This window comes from Eumetopias jubatus, unplaced genomic scaffold, assembly GCF_037043125.1.
Source record: "Eumetopias jubatus isolate StellerSeaLion01/CBP00866 unplaced genomic scaffold, mEumJub1_p1.0 scaffold_15, whole genome shotgun sequence".
NCBI lineage: Eukaryota > Metazoa > Chordata > Mammalia > Carnivora > Otariidae > Eumetopias > Eumetopias jubatus.
Genome location: NW_028274821.1, coordinates 62683633 through 62709547, shown reverse-complemented (window position 1 = coordinate 62709547; position 25915 = coordinate 62683633). Strand labels below are relative to the sequence as shown.

Genomic DNA, 25915 nt, shown 5'->3' with positions numbered 1-25915 from the left:
ATGATCCTGGAGTCCCAGGATCGAGTCCCGCAGCAGGCTCCCCTCTCAGTGGGGAGTCTGCTTCTCCCTCTGACCCTCCCCGCCTCATGCTCTCTCTCAAATAAATAAATAAAATCTTAAAAAAAAAAATTTACCAGTCAAGAGCGACACCCACCACCACGCACCGAGGGCTGCCGTGTGCCAAGTGCTGCCCGTGTTTCACGGGGGCCACGTAACTTGCACCAGCCTGGTGATGTAGGCACGCCGCATCTCAACCCAGGAGGAGGAAGTTACTGACTCTCGGTCCACAACGAGTAAGGGGCCGAGCTGAGCCACACCTGGTGGGACTCTGATACGCACCAGTTCTCTTAACACCACTGAGGACCGTGGGGCTGGGAAGTCTACGAAAGAAAGTGTTCGGGGGGGCCCCAGGGGCCACTGAGTCCCTCAAATGTCTTTTCTCTTCTCCAGATCCTGGAGGGATGTATTCCTTACTTCCTCCCGGCTGCAGCGTCCTCGTGCACCTGCCCCGCGTCTGCGGCACTGTGGCCTGAGGTCCTGACTTCACCACTGCCTGACCCTGGCAAAGCCGCCCTCTTCCCTGAGCATCTGCCGCCACCCCCCGTGCAAGGCTGTTGCAAGGATTAAATCAAGTCACGTCTACACAAGCACCAGGCCCACAGCGAGTATCGAGAAATGCTGGTCCTCTTCCATCCCCTCCCTTTCTCGACCCCTGTCCAGAGCTGCCCAGCTTCAATGCCTCCTCCACCAGAAAGTCCTCCCTGACCAGTCCCTGCTGCCATGATCATCTCATGCTCTCAAACCTCACTCCCCTTTCCCGTCCCTCTCACGAGGCCACCATGTGTTACTGGCGTCTCTGCCTGAGCCGGACTCAAGCCTAGCTGTGAACTGGTACACTGGGGGACAGCATCAGGCTAGAAGGCCCAAGGGACCACCGCTCTGTGCCCTGCTGCAGGTGCCCTGCACACGCCACCGGGGGGGGGGCCCAGAGCTGTGGCACACAGGGTTACAACACTGCCCAGAGCAGCCACCATCACCATCACCTCCCAGACCACCTTGGACCCTTGCCTCTTCCATCTCATCTGCCCTAGAATTGGCTGTGATCCTAGGGATGAACCTCTGCAACACCGCCCAGGCCAGAAGCACAGGGCTGTAGCCTGACCCCTGGATGAGGCATCAGGGGGCCCATGCTCTAGCCTCAGCTCTGCCCAGGCACCCAAGGGCCAATCTTGTCCCCTGTCGGGGCCTCAGTTTGTCCATCTGTACAAAGGGCAGTTTTCCATATACCTCTGAACAGAAAGAGGGTAACTTTAAGCACCACCCCCTGCACTAACAGACTATAGTTCTATTCTGCCCCACCCAAACCTCTGTCACCAGAGGTCTATAATCTATAGCCTCTGCCTTATTCCCTTGCTTTCTTTTATCAGAGATGAGTCTATAGAATGTGCTAGACCAGTCAAGGAGATTGCTGGGCTTCTGTGTTCAATGACTCAGACACTGCTGGCTGTTTTCATTAAAAATGGGCTCCAGCCGTCCCCACAGTCTGACTCAGTGCTTTCAAAACCACTTCCTTGTCTGGGCCACAGAGTACATTCCCAGGAGGGAGGAGGCCCCCATCACTGTGAGGATGGCCACCTTTCTCATGGGGCCAGAAGGGAGGTCCTGGGAAGACTGCATCTCCCAGGAGCGGGGGCCCTGCCTTCTTTCTCAGAGCCCAGAGCCCGGAGCAAATGTGACACCAGCCACCATTCAGGGCCACTTCCCTCGTGCCAGACACTAGGCCCTGACCCTGCACTGCTTCATTTGACCCTCCCAACACGTCCTTGAGACAGGACTCTGATTAGCAGGAAGAGGAGCTGAGGCTCAGAGAAGCTGAGTATGCTACCTAAGCTCACAGAGCCGAGAGGCAGGGCAGCACAACGTTTGCCTTTGGACAGTCCTCTTGCGGCCATGGCACAAAGTGGCCCAGAGATAACGGGCACGGGGCTATGGCCAAATGCCTTTGGCCAGGACTTTCCTGACCTTCCCAGGTGAGCCCACAATTGAAGCCACAGATCTAAGAACAGAGATATCAGGCCCAGGCATGCTCCATTGACTCCAGGCCCCTAAAAGCTGGCCGAGAAGGTACGGCCCTTCTGCGTGAGAAGGACTCACCGGGGCTTGAGTGTAGGTGACAGCTTCCAAGATCTCAGCGACGCCCTCTGTCTCCAGAAGCCCGCTGGCTTCTCCTGAAGCCTGTGTGAAGACAAATCATGCCAGGAGAAGAGAAGTCACAGACGGTCACTCCTTTGGAGAAACTGCGTGTGTGTGTGTGTGTGTGTGTGTGTGTGTGTGTGTGTGTGTGTGTGTGTGTAAGAGAGAAAGAGATGGACAGAGCCAGAGAGAGGAACTGAGAGAGAGCACAGTGGCTATTCTTTTCACTGTTCCTTCCATATTTTATTGCTCACGCAGATGAGAAACTACAGTCAATATATAGTCTCTCTAACATACCCACTTTCATTGTGTCCAGGTCCCTTCAATCTCTCCCAGAGGTACTCCCATTTGCATGGCTATCAAGTGAATGAAGCTGGAGAACCATGACATTTGGAAAACATCTTCCTATTGCTACCTTGTCTTCATAATGAGCCGTTTAATCTAGATGAAAGTACGGTCTCCACATGTTCGCTGGAGGGAGGCTGGGGGGCCATCATTTTGTAAGTAATACCTTACTCTTGGACTCTTGGGCATCTTCTACCTTTCCAGTACTAACAACACTGCAGAAAGAAGGGTATGAATATACATAAGATTTCCCTCCTCCCAGCTTCATTGGAACGTCAGGCCAGGATCATGGCCTCAGGGAGGGCAAACATTCTTACAGAGCCAAATTCCACCTCTGAAGGGCTCTCCCACTAAACAGGAAGCATTTTTTTCTAAATGAATGAAATCAACTTATGCTTTGCTTTGGGGTTAATACCCCCCCCAAAGAGAAACAGAAGCTCTAGGAATATGGCACGCTGTGCTCCCCTCTGACTTTTTGCATCAAGCTAAGGCTTCTGCTTGAAACACCTTTTCTCCCTCATCCAGCTGATACTTGCTTGTCATTGGTCAGGTATCAGCTCCTCCCTTGCCTACTCTGGTTCCTCTCCTTTCAGCTTCATGTCCCCCACCCAACCCAGAGAGCTCGGGTTTGAGGACCTCCCGGGTTCCAGTCACCCCTAGCTCTGTCACTGCCTCTGGGCGTGTAAGTGTGTGTGAGCAGCTTGAGGACAGAGACAGTTGCCAGTGTGTCTCATTATTTCCAGCATCCCCCAGGACTGTCACCTAGCAGGGACTCAGTAGATCCGTAGATCCTGGGGGGGGGGGGAGGCAGAAGGGGAGGGGGGGCATGGAAGGACCCATTTTTCTTCCCTGCCTGCCACTCCATCCCCAACTTAGGAACAGATTCATTTGCCAAGCATAAAAGCTAAATTTAGGTTCGCTTTTATAGGAATTTACACTCATGCCTTAGAGTTTTAACTTTGATTTTAGAATCCTGACACCCTTTCTTGGCAGGAAGTCTGGAAATCAGGCCACGGACTGCCACAGCCACGGAAGAACCTAACACCTTAGAAGAAACGCAACCCCCCCCGCCCCCCCCCCGCCCCCCCCAAAAGAGATGGCTGAAGCTCTTAAAAATGAATAAATAAATAAAGCCAAAAAGCCCAAAATAGGACTTGAGGCAGCGCTTGACAAGTTGAGAGATTTTAGAGACTCCATGACGTTGGGAAAGAGGAATTGCCTGGGCGTCCAGCCGTCCCGGGCCAACTGGCAGCTGGGGGCAGGGGCAGGGGAGATGGGGGCTCACCGAGGATTCTTCGGCTTCACACATCTCCTCAGGGATTCTGGGGTCAGGGTGGACGGTGAGCTGCTGTATGGAGCCCTGGGGGAAGAGCACAGGGTCAGAAGCCACCACTTGCTCGTCCACAGCATGACCACAAGTGGCAAGCATGATTGTCCTTGGAACGGAGACCAGGCCACCAAGAGAGAGGCCAGGTGTGAGAAATGTGCTGCCTGGGGCCATGACAAGGGAACAAGCCACCTCTTGGCCTGCTCTCATTTACAGGGCCCTCCTTGGGCCAATGTAATATGAGCTCCACAAGCTGGAGAAGCCCCTGGGGAGTACTGTGTTCAAAGCACAGACTCACAGCAGCTTCCTAACTGGTCCCAGGTCCCCAGCCTGTAAGTGGGTACCCTAGGATGCCTGTCTCCCCTCTCCCAGAAAGTGTCCTTCCCCTGTAGCTCGAAGCTCCTTGGCTGGCAGGCCTCATGTGAAGAAGAGTGGCCAGCCAGCCTCTCTGCCTCCACTCCCGCCTCCTCTCTCCACCCCCGACAGTTCGTTCTCCATGATGCTCCCAACGTGAGTGTGGAAAAATTGTAACTGGATCTTAACTTCTTCAGATTCACTCATCGTCTCCTGCTGTACTACAAGTAAACCCAAACTCTTCCCCCGCTACCATCCTGTATCAGTTAGCTAAGGTATCAGTTAAGTATGTGTGCTGACTAGATGCGTAACTACAGTAACTTAGGGATTTTCTTAGAATGGCTTATTCCTAAAAGCCTGTTTTGACAGGAGAGTTAATTTTCTGCTATTTTTTCAGGGCACGCTGTCCAAAAGGAGAGAGAGAAACTACCTCTCCCTCTGGCCTTCTAGCTGCCTCCACCTTCGCAGAAATTACTTAAATGCACCTGGCACTCCTCTCCAAAGGTAAAAAATTGCTGAAGAAATAATAAACCTTCCTCCTTTTATAATGTCTTAAAATGCACAAAGAACTTTCACTCAGGCCATCCCACTTGACTCTACCACTCCACGGCGTAGGTTTGCTTATCATCGCCTACAGATAAGAAGACCCAGAGAAGATCAGAGAATCCATGCTCTAACATCATCAGGCTAAACTGAAAACAGGACTGAAATCTAGGTTTTGGGTCCCAGGAGTACGGCTTTTCCCGCCGCACACACATGCCTCTCTGAGGCTATAAGAACAAAATAATAAGAGTAGTTGCTTGGGTTGGTTGCCCGGCGTCCAGGGGCCTCCCTGATCTGCAGGGCTTAGACTCACGGTGAATCTCTCCAGCCCCGTTGCTCCTGCATTGCCCACAAAGATTCCTGCACTGGGCTCAAAAGCCAAGGGCTGGGAGGACCGCTGGAAGGGGACGTGGCTGTGCTCCTCGCAGTCCACGAGGAGGATCACCTCCTCGCCCTGGACGACCACCGCAAAGCGGGTCCACCTGTGGGTCATCACGGGCACCAGGAAGGCAGCAGCCTCGTGAGACACGTGGGAGCCCGGCTCCGTGTAGTAGAGGATGACCCGCTGGCGGCCCTCCTCCACGCCCGAGAGCCGCAGGCCCAGGTAGATGATCTTCTGGAAGGCATCGGTGACAGCAAAGAGTACGCCGCCTCTGTCACTGCTGGGCTTCACCGTGACACTGATGGCAAAGTCCCTGAAGAAGGCAGGTGGGATGAGGGTCCTGGCTGGGCGGCCGACGTTGGCACCAGGCCCGAAGCTGTAGGCTGGGAAGCCACCATAGCCCGTGACAAAGGACACAGATGAGGGCAATGGCACACCGATGAGCTCCGTGAGGTCCAGGTGGCCCTGGGAAGCCAACTCTGCAGGGGAGGGAGACAGAGGCCATGGCTCACACATATATTCTCCTGTGCTTGGAAATGGGGAAGAAAGAAAAAGTCCCAAGTGAAATGGGATTCCTCAGACACCCCACTGTAGTTCCTTAATTACTAGTTCTCAAGCTTTTTTGACAATGACCCACAATAAGAAATGCATTTATATTGCAACCCAATAGGCCCGTGCAACCCAACAGGCCTGTTTCAATAAACATGTATCTGTAACATCAAAACAATGTTTCATAAAACATTATCTGCTTTCAGTACTCACCAGGCACTCTGATATTTTCCTTTTGGGAATTCTTTTCCTCTTTTTTTTTTTTATTTTTAAATTTTTTTAAAGATTTTATTTATTTATTTGACAGAGAGAGACACAGCGAGAGAGGGAACACAAGCAGGGGGAGTGGGAGAGGGAGAAGCAGGCTTCCTGCGGAGCAGGGAGCCCGATGTGGGGCTCGATCCTAGGACCCCGGGATCATGACCCAAGCCGAAGGCAGACGCTTAACTGACTGAGCCACCCAGGCGCCCCCTCTTTTCCTCTTTTATTTTATTAAAAGCATGCTGGAGGGGGTGCCTGGGTGGCTCAGTCAGTTAAGCGTCAGACTCTTGGTTTTGGCTCAGGTCATGATCTCAGCATCATGAGACTGAGCCCTGCGCTGGGCTCCATGCTCAGCGGGGAGTCTGCTTAGGATTCTCTCCCTCTCCCTCTCCCTCTGCCTCTGTCCACTCCCCTCAAATAAATGAATAGAATCTTTAAAAGCATGCTGGCAACGACCTACTAAATTGATTTCATTACCCACTAAAAAGTCCTGACCTGCAGTTTGGAAACATTTTTAAGTATGTCCTAGAATATTCGCAGACTATCTAAGGTTCTCCCATCAACTTACAGATTGTTCCTCACTTATTTCTATAAAACTGGGTAGGTTCGTTTTGTTTGTTTTGAATGAGGTCTACTGTTGAAGTGCCTCAGGGTATGGGGAAAAACTGGGACAAGGTGAAGTGTTCCCAGACCTCAGGGCAGTTGAAATTCACATCATCATCATCATGGACATTCCCTGAGTTCTTCTGTGTGGGGCCCTGCTCTAAACTCTTCACATACATTAGCGCATCTAATCCTCACAACTCTGTACCCTTAGCCTCATTTTACTTCAGGGAGAAGTTAAGAAATTTGCCCTGGTTCAAAGCCAGAGCATCTGACCCCAGAGCCTGAGCTCTTATCTGGCCGAAATCCTAGGGCTCCATTGTGGTGGCCGGCAAAGGCCCCCAGGCTCAGGAGCCTCAATCTGCCCAACCCTGGTACCCTGGGAGCAGGCTTCGGGCTGGCTCGCAGCGATGGGCACCCATTCCTGAGGAGATGCCCAGGATGCCAGCAGTGAGACAGGAAGGCAGGTGTTGAGGACAGTAGACAGGACCCCTGCAGGCAGGACAATGATACTCAGGGCACCTTGGCCCCCGAAGTGAAGCCAGATCCTGAGGATCAGTCCAAGGAGGAGGGCTGGAGTGAGTGAGGGTCAGAATTGAGCAGGGTCCTTCCCCAGAGACCAAGGAGCACAGCAGACATTTGGTGACTACCTGGACGATGGCCAAAGGCCAGAGGACCCTGAGAGTCTGAGTGACCACAGGGGACCTGCGTTTGTGTCCGGAGAAGACCCAAGCCATTCAAGGGCACTGCAAGTAAAGCCCCATCTGACAAATCAAGGCTGCCTTCTAGTTTACCAACTTGTCCCTGTCTGACTGGACAACTAATTAGCCAGTGAGTCATTTCACAGCTCCAAGGCTGTGTCTCCCTCTATGTTATGGGCCCCACGAAAATGATTAAAGGAGACCATCCATGTAACCCTGGTAAATACGGTGGTAATGCAATAACCCTTCACTACTCTTTCCTTTGATTACATCCACTCAACAAGCCCAAAAGGTTGATGGACAGGGGTTATCAACCGCACTGTGCTGACAAGGAGAGGGAGGCCAAGATGGGGGCCTGGACACCCTGCCTCTGTATCCCCTGAGCTCCTCACACAGAATAAAAATGACCGGGTTTTTCATACGTGGTTTTACTTCATCCTCACTGCAGCCCGGGATTAACTGCCATTCTCCCACCCTACAGATCAAGAACCAAGGCTCGGGAAGATGGAGTGACTCCCTGAGGTGACACGGTAAATGGCAGATGTTTTCAAGCCATGACTGGTCTGACCTCAGGTTGGTTCACTGCCTCAGTCTCTTAAGACAGGGGTCCCTCCCAGGGGTTCTGAAGGGAGCTCGACCTAGTCAGTCTGCCATGGGAATGACTCTTTAGCAGCACGAGGTGCAACTGAATTCTGGGTGGCCCAGAAACTCAAATTTTTTCCTGGAGGATGGGAGCGAGAGAGAGAGAGAGAGAGAGAGAGAGAGATGCCCTGACTCCAGAGCCCCTCCCCCAGCACCGCCAGAGGAGGCTGCACAACATCAGCAGCTAGCCTGTGTGTGCGTATGCGTGTGTCACAAAGTTAGTACGAAATATTTAGGACCTACTGAAAAGCATAAATGGTAATAGGAGACACATACTAAATGTTAAAATGGTCGATTTTATGTATTTATATTTTGGCCCATGATTTTAAAAAGGAGTAAATGAGAGGATTAAATGAAATAGTCTGAGGTGCGGCACCTGCTCAATCATGGTGGAAATCATCATCATCATCAACATCATCATCATCATCATCATCATCATCATCTTCAACGTTCAGGTTCTGAAAGGAATCTCAGAGGGCCCCTGATACAATCTCTACCAGAGATGTGGTCACCCCACACTGTCCAGCGTGGTAGCCATTAGCCATGCCTGGCTGTTGAGCACTTGAAATGTGGGTCACCCCAACTGAGCTGCACTACAAGTGTACCTACGAATTGGATTTCAAAGACTTCATTTGGACAAAGGAATGTAAGATATCTCATTAATCGTGTGTCTATGGATTACATGAGGAAATGATAATTTGGGGAAATACTGGGTTAAACAGAATATATTATTAAAATAATTTCTGAAGAACATGATGAAGAACAGGCATGTGTCCACCCCTCTGCTGGAGAAAGTACTGATTCAGCTCTCGAACACTCTCCAGTCCCATTCCCCTGGCCACGCCGCAAAGGCAGCCTCTCAGGCATGCGGTGTGCATATTCCCAGGCATGTCTTTGTATGTTTGCTATATGAACATGGACGTGCCTGTGACAGGATGTGCTACCACTGTGCATGTCTCTAAACTTCGTGTCAGTGTTGGTATGCCGCGTGGACTCCTCTGACATTCTTTTTTTTCCCACTCGACATTGTATTTTGAAGGTTGACCTTTGTTGACGCGTGCGACTCTGGCTCTTTTACTTTCACAACAGTACTCTAGGGCATCAGGAAGTCATACAGAGTGGCTCACTTTTCTGTTGGTGGGAAGGGAGGTTTTCCTGACTATGCAAAACACTACCGCTGTGGACTTCTTACACACATCTCCTGGTGCTTACCTGGGGGGTGGGGGTAGTGCAATGACTGGATGCCGTGGGGCTATACACCTGCAAATTCACTGAACGCTGCTACAGTGTCGTCCGAAGCAGGACAAAGTCACCCGTGCTCACTTTTTTTTAATTGGGACATAAGTGATATATAACATTGTATAAGTTTAAGATATACAATGTGTTGATCTGATCTATTGCTATATTGCAATACGATTACCACCACAGCTTTAGCTAACACCTCCATCAACATCACATAACTGACATTTCTTTTTTGGTGGTAAGAACATTTCAGATGCCGCTGTGCCCACCTGCAGCATATTCCTACCAACCTTCAGGGGAGGCAGGGAGATGAGCCATGGGAGCAGTCTGTGGGGCTTTTCAACTATAGCGATAATGTTTACTTCTGAAACTAAGCAATATTTACAAATATTCATTGTAGTATTGTTTATAAAACATGTCATGGAAAGTATTTCACAACATTTTAAGGAAAACAATTACCCACCCTCAACAAAAGAGCAAATCTGATCATGTTGGCGCTCTGCTGAGCAGCCTATGGCCACCCAGCCCAGGGCCCTGGGTCTGCAGTCAGCATGGGGGGGTGGGGGGCGGCCGCTGCCTCCTGGCTTGAGAAGCCCTTGTGGTCCGACCCAGCTGCTCTCCCTGCTCCCCAGCAAGCCCCCTGCTGGGGCAGGTCCTCCCCTCTCCATAGCGAGTGCACTCCCCTCTGTCGCCCACCCCATCTCACCCGACCCAGAGAATCAGAGCTGATTCTCCATCCAATGCTTTTCCTCTCCAGTTTGCAGCTTGCATTAAAACAGGAATTAATTTTAAGTATGAGAAACCCCAGAAGGCACACATGAAAAGGTTGATAAATCTGGTTAAATTTAACTCCACCGAAATACTTCAAGTTCCGCATAGCAACAAAAATTCCCAAACTGGTGTCAAATAAAATCCCAAACTGGACAAAAATATTTGCTGCATACATCACAGACAACAAACTAGTTACCTTACATACAACACAGGTGAGCAATAGCCCCATGGAAAAATGGGAGAAGAACAGGGAAAAAGAACTGTAAAAAAAAAAAAAAAATTAAAATGGCTCTTAAACATGTGAAAAGATACTCCACCTCACTCAGGAGAGAAATACAAGTTAAGGCTGTGAGGAGATACCATTTTCCCCTCTCAGACTGGCACACATCAGAATGTCAGACAGTATGCCGTCTCATGCGTTGCTCGTGGGACCACACACTGGTGTAATGTTTGTGGGAGGCTCTTTGACAATAGTTACCAAAATTACAAGTATACATAGGCCCTTTGATCCAGGAATTCTACTTCTGTGGATTCTTTAACAGATAAAGTTACATATGTGAAATATAAAGCATGTACAAGAATTTTCATTGCAGCATTGTTGAAAATGTATCTAGCCGTCCATCTTTGGGCATGGTTAAATAAATAATCAGTTTTGATATACCATGAAGCCTTTAAAAAGAGTGATTCCTTAGGTAATAATAGGAAACAATCAATAAGATGTGTTAAGTAAAAACAGACCCAAAAAAAGCATGCAGAACAGAATCAATATCAGTTAGAAATACATAGATTAATACATATTTCATATATACATATATAGATTTTAAAATATATATTGGATTATCTCTAGAAAGACACACAAGAAACTGGGACTAGAGATTGTCTCCAGGGAAGGGAGCCGGTAGGTGGGGAACATGAGACTTTCTTTTCTCTAGACACTCTTTTGTACTTTTCGAAATTTTGTACCATATACATGGTGTGAAAAAGACATTTACATATTTTAAAGACATTAACTCCTTCCATCCCCTTTTAGAAATTATAAGCCCTGCTCTTCTTGTTTGTCCTCACTCAGATATGGTCCGTCTGGGTATAGAAAGAAAGGGGTAGAAAGAAAGGGGACAAAAAGAGTGAAAAGGAAAGAAACAGAAATAAAAGCAAACACCCCACTGAGATTTTTCTCCCCTCCGGGTTTAAAGATAAAAACACAACCAAACCAACAGCCCCCTGCTGACAGCCCTGCTTTCTTCTTCCCTGATTCCAAGTGAAGGTCTTCCTCCTGGTCCAATCTCCCCCCTCCCAAGAAGAAAGGAAGCCCCTTTCTAGTGAGCCCCTCCAGCTTTGGAGAATGTGCCCTTTGACGGACAGTAAAGGGGCCAAGCTCTCATCCAGCCAGCAGCTCGTTCCCAAGTGGTGTCCCCAAGGCTTCAGGGACAGGTGAGGGTTCAGAGGACCTGGGGGCAGAGGCAGAGAGGCCAGGAAACCTGCTTAAACCAGCCCAGCACTGCCATGGCCGGTGCAGCCCAGGCTGCCACGTGGCAATTCTGGGAATCCTGTCATCCCCAGAGAATCCTGCTTAAAAAAAAAAAAAAAAAATCACAAGTCTATCCAACCTCCTTGTTTTATAGCTAGGAAGATGAGCGGTCAGGACGTTCTGTGACTATAAGCCACAGCCGGGAAGTGGCAGACGAGCAGAGGGCAAGGATGAACAGAGGGGAGGGGAGATTTGGTCCTGCTGTCGCAGCCTCTCTGGGCGCTGGTGGTGGGTTGGCCATCTGGAGAGTGGGCAGAGGAAGCCACGTGCAGAGGAGAATTCTTGGCATCGGGCAGAACTGGGTTTGGATCCAGACTTTGCCATTTACCAAGTGGGCAGCCTTTGGGTGGATGACTTAGCGGGGACGTGGGGACATTCAGCCCACCTCACATGTGGGGAGCAAATGAAACGAAGGGTGGGAAGTGTCAATGCTCAGCAAATGGTAGCGACTGGTGTTCTGTTTGACTGAAAGGTATAAGCTTAGCAAAAACCCAAGCCTGCAAAGAGGACCCTCCCTAAACGCCCCCTGCCCTCCTGCTGCCCAGGCCCCAGCTGGGTGAGGGAAGACAAATGCGCAGGAGCCTGGCCACAGGCCTTGTTTCCACTGGGTTGGCCACAGAGGGAGCCAAGCTACAACTTGCAGGAAGCCCAAGTCAGCCCAGCTCTGCTCTCAGCAACCCCTACCTCCCTCCAAACGCAGTGTCCCGCCGCGTGATGTGGTGGGGAGTGACCCCTGGCCTGGAGTGACCCACACTCAGGGTTGCACCCGGGCCTACTGGCTCATTTCCCCTTGGCTTCTGCAGGAGGGCCACCTGCTCAGGCGGCCACCAGGGAGGGGAGAGAAGCCAGGGAGCCAAGACAAACAGGCCCAGCAACTTGGTCCATAGGCTTGTCCTGGGATGGCTCTGTGCTGGGTGGGAAGTGGGAGGGTGGGGAATCACAGCTGGTGGGAACACATCCCACCATTGGGGGGGGGCAAGATCGGAGGGGGCAGTCTGGCAGGGTCTGCTCCTGGAACTCTGGAACTCTCTGGCCTCAGGAACCTTGGGGCCCTTTGTGGGAGGGGGCCACACTTCTCCACAGAAATTAACACCTATTCTCACAGGACAGCTGTGTAACTCGAGTGAAATAATACATCTAAAATGCTTAGCCCACAGGAAGTGCCAGGATCAGAATCTGAGGCCCTGGTGAAGGTGAGTGAGATCAGGCTCAGGCTCCACATCTAACAGGGATCTCACTGCATGCTCGTCCATCACCTGGAGATCCAAGCTCCCTCCCATTCCCATGATGTTAGGTCCACGGGCCCAGGGAGCCCTCCAGGCATGAACACAGACATGGGGCCATGAGAGATGCCCAGGGAGGGATACAGGACTCTCCAGTTGAGTCCCAGCTCTGCCACTGACTCCATCTGTGCCCTTGGGCAAGCTGTTCTCCATCCCTGACCTCAGTTTTCCTATGTGCATATCAAGGTGTTAGATGAGATGGACTCTCAGAGCCATAGCCATATAGACATACTCTAGGAGTCTTTGCGGCCTTCCAAATACCTCCTGGGCCTGACCCTGACTTCAGTCTTCATCTCTCACTTCATTAATGCATAACAATAGCTTCATCTCCAATGGGGATTTCTCAACCCATTTTTCCAATCCACGAATTGATAACATTTATAAAGCCCCCACATTCTGCCTGTGCACCACTGGGGATATGATACTGAATCTAGAATGCAGGTGCTCAAGAAGCTCATGATCTAGGCGTCTGGGTTAGCAGTCATCCATTCATGCTACTTACAAGCTCCAAAGCCTTCCATGGCTCCCTAGTGCCCACAGGATCAAATCAAAATTCCAGAGTAGACACCCTCTGCTTCATCTCTTCATTCACCCCCCCCACCCCCATCTCTGTCTCTGCTCAAGCTGTTCCTTCGATTCCTATCTTCTCAGAGCTGAATCATCTAGGAAGAGCCCCACCCTCCCACTTCCTGCCCTTGCTCAGCTGCACTCAAAGACACCAGGGCCCTCCTTCCACCCTATACACAGAACCACAGCGTCAATCCCTCTAAATACTCAAATCAGGGCTGGGCACAGAGCAGGCGCTCAGTGCCGTGGCCTGATGAAAGGGGGACAGACAGAGGCCCCTGTGCCTCTAGGCTTTGGCTCAGGCTCCTGAGCAGAGCTCTGGGCGGCCCCTCCCGAGGACACGGGGAGGAGGAATCAGACAGCTTTAGAGATGGACCAGGCAGAGGAAAATCTGAACAGTCAGTCAGTCACTGCAGGGTGCAACTTTCCTCCCAGGGGTCCAAAGCCAGTTTCCATGGAAACCAGGGCAGATTCCTAGCGATGAAGAAACAAACAAGACAGCGTTCAGGTTTTCCTTCCACACAGACGACTGCAACCTGGCCAGAGGAGGTGAAGCACGGGAACCCTTCCCTCTCCTCTTCGCAGCCACAGACTCCAGGACATCCGGCATCTCTCTTCCCCAGGCAAGCCTCGGTTTCTCCTTCTTTGTAATGGGCTGGTTCAGCCCTTCCATCTGTGGGGTGCTGAGGCAGTGCCTAGGGCTAGTCTGGGCTTTGGAGCCTTGCCTTCCTAGAGAACTGTATTTGGCTTTGCAAAGCTCCATCTCACAGATGATCATCTGGGACCTGCGCCCAGCGCTCGCGCTTGTTAGCATTTAAGGCCGGAAGGAGCTAAGGAGCGCTCCTCTGGCTCTAGGTCAACTAGGGCTGCCGAGAAGCCAGACAGGGAGGGAGGAGGCTGAGGACACCCCAGCATGGTGCTTGGCAGCGGCCCCCAGTGGCCACAAGGAGAACTGCGCCTCCGTGAAACCCAAGGAAGGCTTCCCAGGCTGCAGTTAGGAGGGACACTGCCTGTGCCTGGGGAAACTGGGAGGGCAGGGATGGCAACAACAGAACCAGAGTCAGAGGTCTGGGAGGGTCCCAAGAGAGCAGGCCTGAGGTCATGCAGGTTGATGTGGCCAAGCCAGGCCTAGAACTTAGATGCCTATCTCCTATCCTCGCTTTTCCTGTGCTGGCTGCCTGGGAAAGCAAAAGGTGCCCCCCACATCTCTCATGCCTACCCGTGACTGTGAGGACCCATGGGACACTTTCATCAGCTTAAATGGGGACACAGGATTCCTTCAAGCTGGTTGGTGTATTTCACCGGAGACAGGGCTCAGGGGGTCCAGAGGACCCCGTGTTGTTGTGGCCTGGGGTTGGAGCCAGTAGGCTGAGGGAGTGCAGGTAAAGTGGAGGTGACTACCCTGGGAACCCCAGCAGGGCCCCTCTGCACTCAGGCTCTGGGGAGAAAGGAGTTCCCCAATACTTTTTTTGCTCCAGCAGCATAAACTGGGGAGCCTCAGAGAACCAAGTGTCCCTCCTCTTGCTCCTTCTCAGGCCATCCTGCCTGGGAGGGAGACATTCCTGCATCTTCTCAGGACTGTTCTTTCCCTTCCCTTTGGATACCGCTACAGGGACATGGCCCCCAAGGATTCTAGGTTATCAGTCAGACCTCCTCGCCCGTGGCTTCCCTTCCTCCCCCTTCCCCACAGAGACAGGAAACTGGGGTCGCAGCAAGCCACAGGCTCTGTGCGGGGAGAGTACGGCTCACCGTCTGGAGAAGGGGTTTCCCCCACCACATACCCACCAAAAGGCCACGTGCAAGGGTTCTGTGTGCACAGGTCCACTGTTGGGGAGTTTGTCCCTCTCGTGACAACCCTGACCACTGCTGGACAGTCTTTAGTCTTCAGACCTCTTTCTCCCGATGGACCGAGGCGGTCTCCCTTAGCTCGCACCCACCAGGCTGGGCCCTCCTCTGCACTCTGGGACCACACACAAGTCAGCCTTGACTTCTGCATCAGGGCCTCTCAGAAGCATGGAGTGGGGGAGAGGGCTGGCCTGGGAGGCAGACTGTTAGTAGCTCAATGTATGATCTTGAGCAAGCCCTTCTCTTCTCTGGGCCTCAGGATGATGGTTTCCAGAGGCCCCTGCCAGGTCTGCGAGTCTCCAATCCTGCGTCCTTCTCATCTCCCATCTATTTTCCAGTTTCTCTAATCACTCCTCACCGTCCGTTCCTCCAGTGCACAGCCTTCAGGCCTGGAAGGAATGACTCCAGTAGAGAGCAGGACAAACCCAGCCCTTCCCAACAGACTTCCTCGTCGTTGGGCAGCACAGCCTGGCCAGAGGCATGGAGTGCTGTGCCCAGGAAAATGTCACAACTCTGCCTGCGAGGAAGCATCGCCCCACCCAGGCTGGAGCCCGCAGAGGCTCCCGGCTCTACCTGACTCCCTTCCTGAGGAAAAGGAACACAACAGAATTCAGGCTGCATGGGATCCATCAGCACCCTGCAAAGATGCAAGAGGTTCTTAGCGAAACCTGCCACCCAATGCATTCCTTAGAAAAATAACCATTTTCCTGCCGGGGCGGGGGTGGGGCGGGGAATCCTGGATCAGTTGATCAGAAAGGAGACCTGGGCTTGGCAACAATCAAAGACCTCATTTTTCTGAATTACAGAAGAGCATTTTTCTACATGTAAACTTAGAACGCCTCCTTCCCTTTTCCGGTTTTCATATATAGCATAGGAATTTTCATGCTCAATGAAGTTACTGTGTGAGCTCTCCTCCCTCTCTTTCTCTTGCTTTCTTGCTCTCTCAGGCCTTTGGCCTAAACCGAGAGAAGGGTGGCTTTGAAGGTGCCTGGATGTGGGTGGAGATGGACCAGGTGTGGGCCTGTGGCCTGCCTGCCCCGCCCGCCCGGCAGGAAGGAGAAGTCGTCCCCCACCCAGCACCCTCTCCGGCTTCCAGAGCATCCCCTTGCCTGAGCACCCCCCACCAGAGGGGAGGCAAGGCATGATCTGAGCACCACCCCCCCACCAGAGGGGAGGCAAGGCATGATTCCTCTCTCCTTTCAAAGAGGAGGAGATCAAGCCCCAACCTTACTGGAAGCCCCAGTGCAGGAACCAGCACTGAAGACTCGACGCTGGGCTCTGCCCATCACAAGCCATGGCCTCCCGGGCTGCCCTTGGGACTCCTGCGGGTGCAGCTGCATATCTCTGTGTCCCCACAGCCCCCACCCATCCCTCACCCAAACAGCCTCATCTCTCTGCATTCTGGTGGTGTGTCCCCTTCCCTCTCTGATATGATGACACATGAGCTTCTGGGCATAGACCATGGGGACCCCTCTCAGTCCCCAGGGCTGGCAGAGCCTGGCAAGGATGATCAGTGAACGAAGACAAGAAAGAAGAACGTCAGCAGCTAAGATTTACCGTGGGCTTGCTGCATGACAGGCATGGTTCAATGAGCTTTCCATGAATCATTTCATCTTCCTACAGACTCTCTATGAGGTAGATAATATTATTAGCCCCATTTTACAGGTTAGAAAACAGGCTTGGAGAAGTTCATCACCACTTCAAGGCTATGAGGATAATAAATGATTAAAGTCAGGATTCAAATCAGAATGGGTGGTACAGCATGGTGTGAAGGTTCCAGTCCTACCCACACAGCAGAGTCACCCAGGGAGCTTTTAAAAACAGAGGTCTGCCCCTCCTGCCTGGCCCTGGGGACCCCAGTGTCTTCCAGGGTCTAGCCTGGGTAAGTCTGATGCCCTCTCCCAGGGGGCAGCCACAGGTAAGGGTTACTCCTCTCCCCAACCCCAGGCTTGGCTATCAGGCAGACCTTGGCTATCTGGCAAACCCGTGTATGGCCTTGGGAAGGCGACTTCACTCCTCTGAGCTGTACGGAGGGGCAGCAACAGAAACTGGCTCACAGAGTCATCATGCGAATGGACAACACAATGAGGACCGTGCCTGGCAGAGGGCTGACACGTCTGAAAACTCAGGACCCACTGTGGGTCCTAGCTAACTTGACCGGGCCAACTCTGGGAGCAGTACTCCCATGCTCTCGCCAGCCAGCCTCCAACTGTTAGCCATTAAAGAATTAATAATATAATTGGATAAGTCGGCCCAGCAACTAAGGAACTGAAGAGTTTAGCCTGGAGAGAATATATGATGACTCCTTCATTCTGTGACCCAGGTCTGCTCACTACCTCCTCCTACGCGTGTGTGCACGCGCACACACACACACTCTCTCTCTCTCTCTCTCTAACCCCTTGGACTAGGCAGAAATCAGCTCCGGCGCAAGAGCCATGTGCAAGCCTCAGGAAGCATGCCGTGGGTCTTGTGTCTTGCTGCAGTGAGGGTCTTTTCCAAACCTGTTCCAGAAACCAGGGACCACGTGTACCAGTGCCGCGTGAAGGCCAGCAGGTGTGGGCAGGCGGGAGCATCTGGGAAGAGTTTTCTAGTCAACTCTTCTCGACGTATGGACCTTCCTTTTCCATTTGGGGAACAAAGACTCTTTGAGTGTGATGAGGGCCTTGAATCCCGAGGATGACATCAACTGTAATGAGTCATCACTCCCGGCAGGCAGCTCTGGAGGACTCGGCTCAGGGTGCCGTGAGGAAAACTCATGGAAAACGAGCATGGGGGGGGACAGGGCCTGTCGGGGGCACCTGAGGGGCACCAGATGGGAGCATGCAGCCACCTGCTAGGAGTGGGCACCCTGCAACCCGCAGCTCCTGAAAACTGCCAGGCTTGGCACCAGATGGAGACAAGGAACCAAGAGCCGGAGGCCAGGCAGGGTCAGGGTAGACATCTGGACCAGAGGGTTTCAAACTGCATTCCCCAGGGCCAGGGGTGGGGCTCAGGGGAGGGAGTGTACAGAGGGGGCTGCCAGCTGGAGGAGGCAGATGAAGGAGGAGAAAGCCTGCCCGTCGGGCCCCTAACACACACACACACACACACACACACACACACACACAGCCACACACACAGCCACACGGACGCTCACACGCACACACAAGCACTCTCACACACAGATGCATCTATTCATACACACACGTTCACACACGGACACATACACCCACTCTGACACCTTCACTCACACTCATCCCCTATACACACTCATGGAGTCACATGCACACTCATCTGCTCATACACTCACACGTTCATTTGCAGATACTCTATCACACACTAACACATATTCACACACACTCACCCACCGTCACACGCACACTTGCACCAAAGCAACTCAGACTTCATTTGTTTCACATATTCGTGTGATTTGTTCCAATCACAGCCTCATTTGAAGAAAGGGTTCAGCAGCTAAAAACCAACCAACTAACCCCAAACCCCACTATCAAAAGTCTTCCATGTTACTGATGTTCACGAGGGAGCACTGCAAGGGAAGCTGTTGGCCGAGGGGACCACGGAGAGTCTGCAGCCAACTCTTTCTTCTCCAGCTACCTCTTTAAGGGTTTGGAGACCTTTGCCTACATCCTACACACAGGGTTTCGGTTTCTCTCGTGTGGTTACCTTTTCTGAATTTCCCCCCTCATCAGTAAAACCTTCTCAGAATGTCAGATTTGGGTCATGTCTTCACAAAGCATTGAACCCAACTGACTCATTTTCTTAGAAGCAATGCTAGAAATGGTTGATCAATGAATATGAACAGCTGACCTGTACAGGTGATTCTTGGCATAGAGCCTGGCACAGGTAGGCGCCCCATAAAGGTCAGTTTCAGGAACGTAAGAGTGCATTTCTGCGTAACGATAGCTCATGTGTATTGAGCCCTCACTGTGTCCTGGGTGCAAGTGCTTTACCCGCATGGCGGTGGTTCTCAGCTCTGGCTACCCAGTGGAATCACTGGGGAGCTTTTCAAAAATGCTACTGCCCATGCCTCACTCCAAGACAGTTTGATTCAGATGGTCTAAGCGTGGCCTGGGCTAGTGAAGTTGCAAAAGATGATACTCATTCACAGCCCCTGAGTTGTATTTTTTTTTTTCAAGATTTTATTTGAGAGAGAGAGCACGCATGTGCAGGAGGAACAGAGTGAGAGAGAGAGAGAGAGAGAGAGAGGGAGAGAGAGAGAATCTCAAGCAGACTCCATGCTCAGCATGGAGGCCGACATGGGGCTTGGATCCCAGGACCCTGAGATGATGACCTGAGCCGAAATCAAGAGCCAAACACTTAACCACCTGAGTCACCCAGGCGCCCCAACACAGCTCTCGAGTTCTTCACGACAATCCCTCTTATTGTTCTCAATCTACAGATGTGGGAACAGAGGAATGGAGCAGTTAAATAACTTGCCCAAGGGCACACAGCTATCAGGTCCCCAAAACGGTGACTTTAAACCTTCATTCTGTCAGATGTGAGTTGAGTCTCCATCTGCTCCTTTCCAGGAATGTCACTTCAATCCAAGGCTGCCCCACTCCAGGGAGCACCCCCTGTTTAGCCCTCAGCGATCTTGGGCCCATCTGCCTCTCTATCTCCATTGCCCTGACAGCCCCTCCCCATTGCTCTTAGGATCAACACAGCCTCTCCCTACCAGTCACCAGGAAGAGGGCTCTTCTGCCAGCCAGAGACAGTCTCTCCTGGGCTTCATCTTCTGAGCAGATCTGGGAGGGCCACATCTCTTATCTTGGCTGGCTGGACATATTTTCAGAGCTGGGAGAAGGATCTCCAAGCAGCACAGTGTTGGGGAGAAAGACAGCTCTGGCTTCAAATCCCAGCTCTGCATTTAAAAGTTGTGCAACTTTGGACAAAACACTTCCCTTCTCTGAGCCTCAGGCTCTAAATCCATAACATAGGAATGATGTCACCTACTGCAGGAAAGAGTTTGGAGAATGACCTGGGATAGATAACAGATATAAAATACTGAGCGGAGGGCCTAGCAAACTCAGACATTTAGTAGAGCATATTGGTTGTGGGTATTGCTATTATTATCAATGACATAAGCTTTCCTTCCTCTCCCCTGAACTACTGTAATTGCCATGAAAGGCAGCGTTGAGCAACTTTCCCTCTGGGTCTCAGTTTTCTCACCAGCAGATAGGGTGATACTGCTTCCTTCCCTAGGTTGCAGAGGAGGCCACATGTGGCTCTGAATGGGCAAATGCTTTGTCAAGTGCAGCCTACTCAGGTGTAAGGAACAATTTATAAGGACAGAGGGCTCCAAACAGGTGTCTGGGAGCTGAGAGTGCTGTTTTTCTCAGATTAGTGAAATCTGAAGTGCGGCCAGCGTCACTTCAGAAGCAGAACTCCCTGCCCCAGGCTGGGAATGGCCTGAGTACCATGGGGCCAGCGCAGAAGAGCTGGAGCCTGGAAACTGGTTTAGCACCCCCCTCAGTCTGCGCTCCCCGCCGCCGCCACCCCAGGGCAAGAAGCTGGGGTCAGGCCTAACTGCAGCTGCTAGAGGAAACAACAACTAAACACGAATAATAATGACCACGTTCACCGCAGCAGGTGGAATGATGGCCCTCCAAAAAGGTATGTCCACGTCCTAGTTCCCGGAACCTGTGAGTGTGACCTTATTCGGAAGAAGGGTCTTTCACAGATATATTTAAATTAAGGGCCTTGAAATGAAGAGCTCATCCTAGATTATCCAGGTATGCCTTAAATCCAATGACAAGTGTCCTTACAAGAGACACACGGGGGAGCGCAGACAGACAAAAGGGAGGAGACACTGTGACCACGGAGGCAGAGCTTGGAGGGAGGCCACCGCAAGTCGAGGAATGCCAGTAGCCAGCAGAAGCTGAAGACGGCCAGGAAGGATCCGCCCCTGTGGCCTCCAGAGGGGGTGCGGCCCTGCTAACACCTTGATTCTGGACTTCTTGCCTCCAGAACTTTACAAGAACAAATTTCTGTTGTTTGGAGCCACCCGATTTGCAGCATTTTGTGACAGTGGCCAAGGAAACGCATACATTCGCTGAATGCTTACTCTGTGCCAAGTGGGACCTGGATGGGGTCATTCCGTGCTCACAGTAGCCCGGATTATAGATGAGGAGACTGAAGCGTGGAGGCATGGGTTCACACAGATGGTAAGTGACAGAGACAAGATCCGGACCCAGATAGCCTGGGTTCAAGCCCCATAGCCCATCTGCTTAACCATGACACTGATGGTTCTCAAAGTGTGGTCCCTGGGCCAGCAGCAACAGCATCACCTGGGAACCCAGAGCTACAAAACCTCAGGCTCTCCTCCAGACCTAAGGAATCAGAAACTCTGCAGCAAAGGTCCGCATCTATGTTTGGACCATCACCCTCAGGTTGGTGACACCTGTCGTACACAGTGCTGGTGGAGGCTAAGATTGTGGCCTAAGGCTGAAACAGAGGCCAATGGCGGGGAACCACAGAGAAGGAGATGTGAGTAGACAGCCAGCAGCAGAGAAGTCCGCTGCAGGGCTAGGACCCAGACACAGGGTTGGGCAGGACTCCAGCTGCTTCCACAAGGCGACAGACCTGGGCAGGGCCCCAGCCGGCCTTGATGAGCTGCAAATGAGTGACTTCCTAGCCAGGCCAATGGAATGCTGAATCCCCTGAGCGATTAGATCCCACTGATTGACAACAGGAGGGCCTCAGGGCCTGGAGTGAGGTGGCCAAGTGGCCCCAGGCTGGAGGTAAGCGGATACAGGGAGGATTCTGCAGCCAGAAGTAAGCTGATGGCCTCCAGTGGAGCTAGTACCCAGGGAAAGCCTGTCCTGAGCAGAAGGAGCCCATGCCTTCCAGAGGGGGTGGCGACAGCTACGTGCCTTGCCTCCCCCACCTTCCCCTTGCCCTGCACTCGGCTTAAGGGGCCTGAAGACACCCAGGGAAGTCCACTTCAGCCACACTGGGAAGCTGGGCCTCAGAGCCCACTCCTTCTGGACGACTACAAATGAGTCACCCCATCTTGCCAAGAAATCTTCCCTGGGTGAGTTTCTCAGGAAGCTCCAATTTCTCACTACTCTGTTAGTATCTGTTTACTTGCCTATGTCTCCCACCGGCTTATGAGCCCTTCAGGGTACAGACATCAGGTTCTGGCTTTATTTCTGTATCTTCCAACTTCACCCACCCCTCTAGCATGGGACCTTGCCCGGGATAAGTAAAAACTGAGCATGGACAGATGGACGGATGGATGGACAGACGGATGGACAAATAATGCACATGTGTGACTGAATGAATGGGCTCAGTGGATTCTGGATGAGAGTGATTGCATGCTTGCCCTAATATCTCATGTTGATTGTCATCAATCAAAAGAATTCTGATGAATGCCAGCTGTTGTCATAGTAATCCCACAAGCACCATTAGCTCAATATGCACCTAATAGCCTGGCTCTCATCTGATCCCCACTGTTGAGATATAATGGAATATTATTAATATTACAAAGGCTTGATGTTAACTTTTGTGAGGGCTGCAGTCTTCCATGCTTTTGGCTGACCCTTAAGCAAGAGGGCTTTGAATGACCAGTCTTCTGCAAAATTCCTGCCCTTGGCTCTCACCCACTGACTGAGCTGGGAGTACCTCCCTTAAACACACTGGCCTCTCAGACTTCAGACTAAATTCCAGCCACCCCCACTTTCCCCCTCCCTGAAACGAGGGTCTGGGTGGAGGACATGAGCGACACATGCCTCCCCTTCTCTCTTACAAACTGTTAGGGTCTTGAAGTTGGGCTGGAGGCCTTGGGGAAGTTGCTCATAGACCGTCTGGTTATCAGACATGAACTGGGGCCACTGGACAAGTGGGGTGGGATGGGGCAGTCCAGCCCTCCGCGCCCGGGGGGGGGGGAGGGAAAGATTCCTGCTCCTGGCTGCATCCCCTACCCCCACCCTCACCCCCACCCAGGAAATAAGGCACTGGGTGGGAGGGGCATCAAGCGGTGGGAGGAGCTTGACAGACTTACAATTCTGGAGCTTTCTAAGTCTTTCTCTAAGTGAGGCATATCCTCAGGTGTTTCTTGAGTTTTTTGGCATGGGTGACACCACCTGGTCAGCAAAATCTCTTCAAGAGTTGCTATCCACACAAGGCTTCAGTTAACATGCTAAGGATTGTGGAACCTTATATAGCATGGGGGTACCCAAATCTGAAGTCGGTGAACGAAGTTCAACAAGAGTTGCTATCCACATACCTCAATTCAGCCATCATTTACATTAGCCCAGCCCCAGTGCAGCCACAAGGGGAGAGTGGATCCTGGACGGATCTTTCCTTTCACTCTATCCTGGTCCCAGTCGAGGGTTCTGGCCTAGCCTACAACCAGCGTCCCGTGGCTGAGCTGGTCCAAACTTGGCTCTGAGGTAGACTCTGGGGGATGGAGAGGATGCAGCAGCTGGTCCCCAAGTAGCTCTCAGCCTAGTAGAGGGGACAAGACCCCAACGCAGAGCCCCACTACAGGTGGCTTGAACTGGAGGCTTTGCACAGGTGAACGTGGTGGCGGGAGCAGAGCACAGGCTAACCCACTGTAAGGAAAACGAGGGGTATGTGAGTGGTTCCAGGGGAGTGGAGCAAGGGACCCTTAGATAACCTCTGCCATTAGAGCAGAAAGGGAAGATTTACAAATCCAGGGAAACACAGATGTAGAAGTGTTAAAGTGACATGCAGTAGCTCACTTAATCTCAGGACAATTTGGTAAGGTGGGGACTACTGCTCTCTCATTTTGCAGATGAAAGCCACAGAGCTGGTGAGCGGATGGTTGGGACCTGCAGGGAGTCACCTGAGGTCCTTCCCAGCTCTTTCTACTCTCACCAGTTTTTCACGCAGGAAGACAGGAGCCAGATTGCAGAAAGGCTTGAAAGCCAAGGAGACCAAAATGTATCCAGGAGGCCACAGGGAGCCTCAGCAGGCTTCTGAGGAAAGCCACTGCTGACCATTTTAGGAGGCATCGCCACCTCACCCCGAGCTGCTGCCCCTGGCAGCCGAGCCCCCCCCCCCACCTTCCCTTGCCAAGGAGAGAGTGGAATTGGAGAATTGGAATGCAGAGCGAAGGCGGTAGTTTGGCAACGGCAGGAGACATACTTTCCTGCAGCCTCTCCGGGCACTTGGCATGTTATGCTCCGGGCGAGTCATGCCGCCCTGGGAACAGCCCGGGGCGTCCCAACAGACGAGTTTATGTGAACTGAGCCAGTGCAGAGAAGCGGCCAGGCAGAGTGAGCTCACGGCTTCAGCAGGCACCCTGAAATCCAGCCCACACAGACCGAGGCCAGTGGAGGCCTTCAGAGCCGGGGAGGACCTCAGGAAATACCAGTCCAGTGTCCCCAAGATGAGAAAACCAGGGCCCAGACTGATGATGGGAGTCGCCCAAGCACCCATGGCCTGTTCCCACAGCTATCTAGTCCCCAGGCCACTCTCCCCCAAAACCCTAAAGAAGGTATGGGATGGGGAAGTGCCTCAGCCTGTGCTTGGCACACAGTAGGGGCCCAATGTGGGAGCTAATGCATTCGTGCCTGTGGTGGGGGCCTGCGGTCCACACATACAATGACTTGGGTGCTGATGCGCAGGCGGAAACAAACCACCTAAGCAATCTGTCCCACAGCTGTCACCACACTGCTTCTTTCTACAGATTGTCCCGCTCAACTGTGCAGAGAGCAGGGAGTGGTCCCTGCTGGACACTGGAGCCCATTTGGCTCTGCTGTGGGACTGGAGTTTCAGCGAACAGCTGGAACAGATGGTGACCCTAAAGTCATATTTTGCAACAGGCTGACTCTTGTTTAATCTAGATGAAAGTACAGTCTTCACATGTTTGCTGGAGGGAGAGTGGTGCAGTGACCAGAGGGGGAGTCAGAGCTTCCAAGATGAGTATGCGGGAGATGCTCCCACCTGGAAACCCAAAACTGAGGGTAACGTTGGAGGAATCCCAGGAGGACCAGTGTCACCCCACAGGTTCAGGGGAAAGGACGGGGAATTCAGCGCCAGACAGACCTGTGTGCAAGTCCTTGCTCCACCACTTACTTGCCGGTAACCTTGGGCCAGTTCTTTAACATCTCTGAGGCTTAGTTTCTTTCTCTGGCCATACAGATGGTAATAGCTAGCTCTCAGGGTGGTAGTGCAGGGCAAGGATGTGCCAAGCACATCCTGTCCATCTGTTTGTTCACTCATTTATCCATCCATCCATTTACTCACTCCTAAACAGTATCCAGCACCAATCACCACATGCCTGGCACTTCTAGTCTTGGAGATTCACCAGTCTTCATGGTCTGTGTGGTCTAGAACTGAGCTCCTCATCCTTGGCAGAACCACCACCGGGGGCTTTAGAACACTAATGCCTGGTGGCTGCCCTACCCATACCCTCTAGGAATGAGTGAGGCCAGGGATGCTGCTGTGCAGTAGCGTGAGGTTCACGGTTTAGGGAAACCTCCCATCCACTGAAGGCCTGCTGCCTCTGGCTCTCTCCAAGCACTCCCCTAGCATTACTTGCTGAATGCCTCACACGGCCCTGGAGGCAGGACCTCCACCCACCCCCCGCCCCACATCCAGGCGAGGAAACCATCCCTTCTTCTGAGCCATCTGCCCAAGCCACATAGTTCAGAAAAGGAAGACCTGGGATTTGAAGTCCATCTGATGTTTCCAAAGCTCAGTTCTAACCACATGCTGCCACATACAAAAGGGACCTCAGCATCTGTGAATGCCTGTCCTCGGCTCTCTTCCCACGTCCCTGGGGGTGGGACAGACTGACCATGCGTCTAGAGT

General features: G+C 52.2%; 1 protein-coding gene across 1 annotated transcript in view; it reads right to left on the bottom strand.

The window, feature by feature from the left end:
* Nucleotides 1-25915, bottom strand: part of COL15A1 (collagen type XV alpha 1 chain) — a 103868-nt gene that overhangs the window by 62403 nt on the left and 15550 nt on the right. The window contains exons 3-5 of the mRNA XM_088019168.1: nt 5076-5623; nt 3824-3898; nt 2155-2235 (exon numbers count right to left, since the gene is read on the bottom strand). Coding sequence (XP_087875294.1) covers nt 2155-2235; nt 3824-3898; nt 5076-5623 — 704 coding nt within the window. The remainder of the gene's footprint in view (nt 1-2154; nt 2236-3823; nt 3899-5075; nt 5624-25915) is intronic.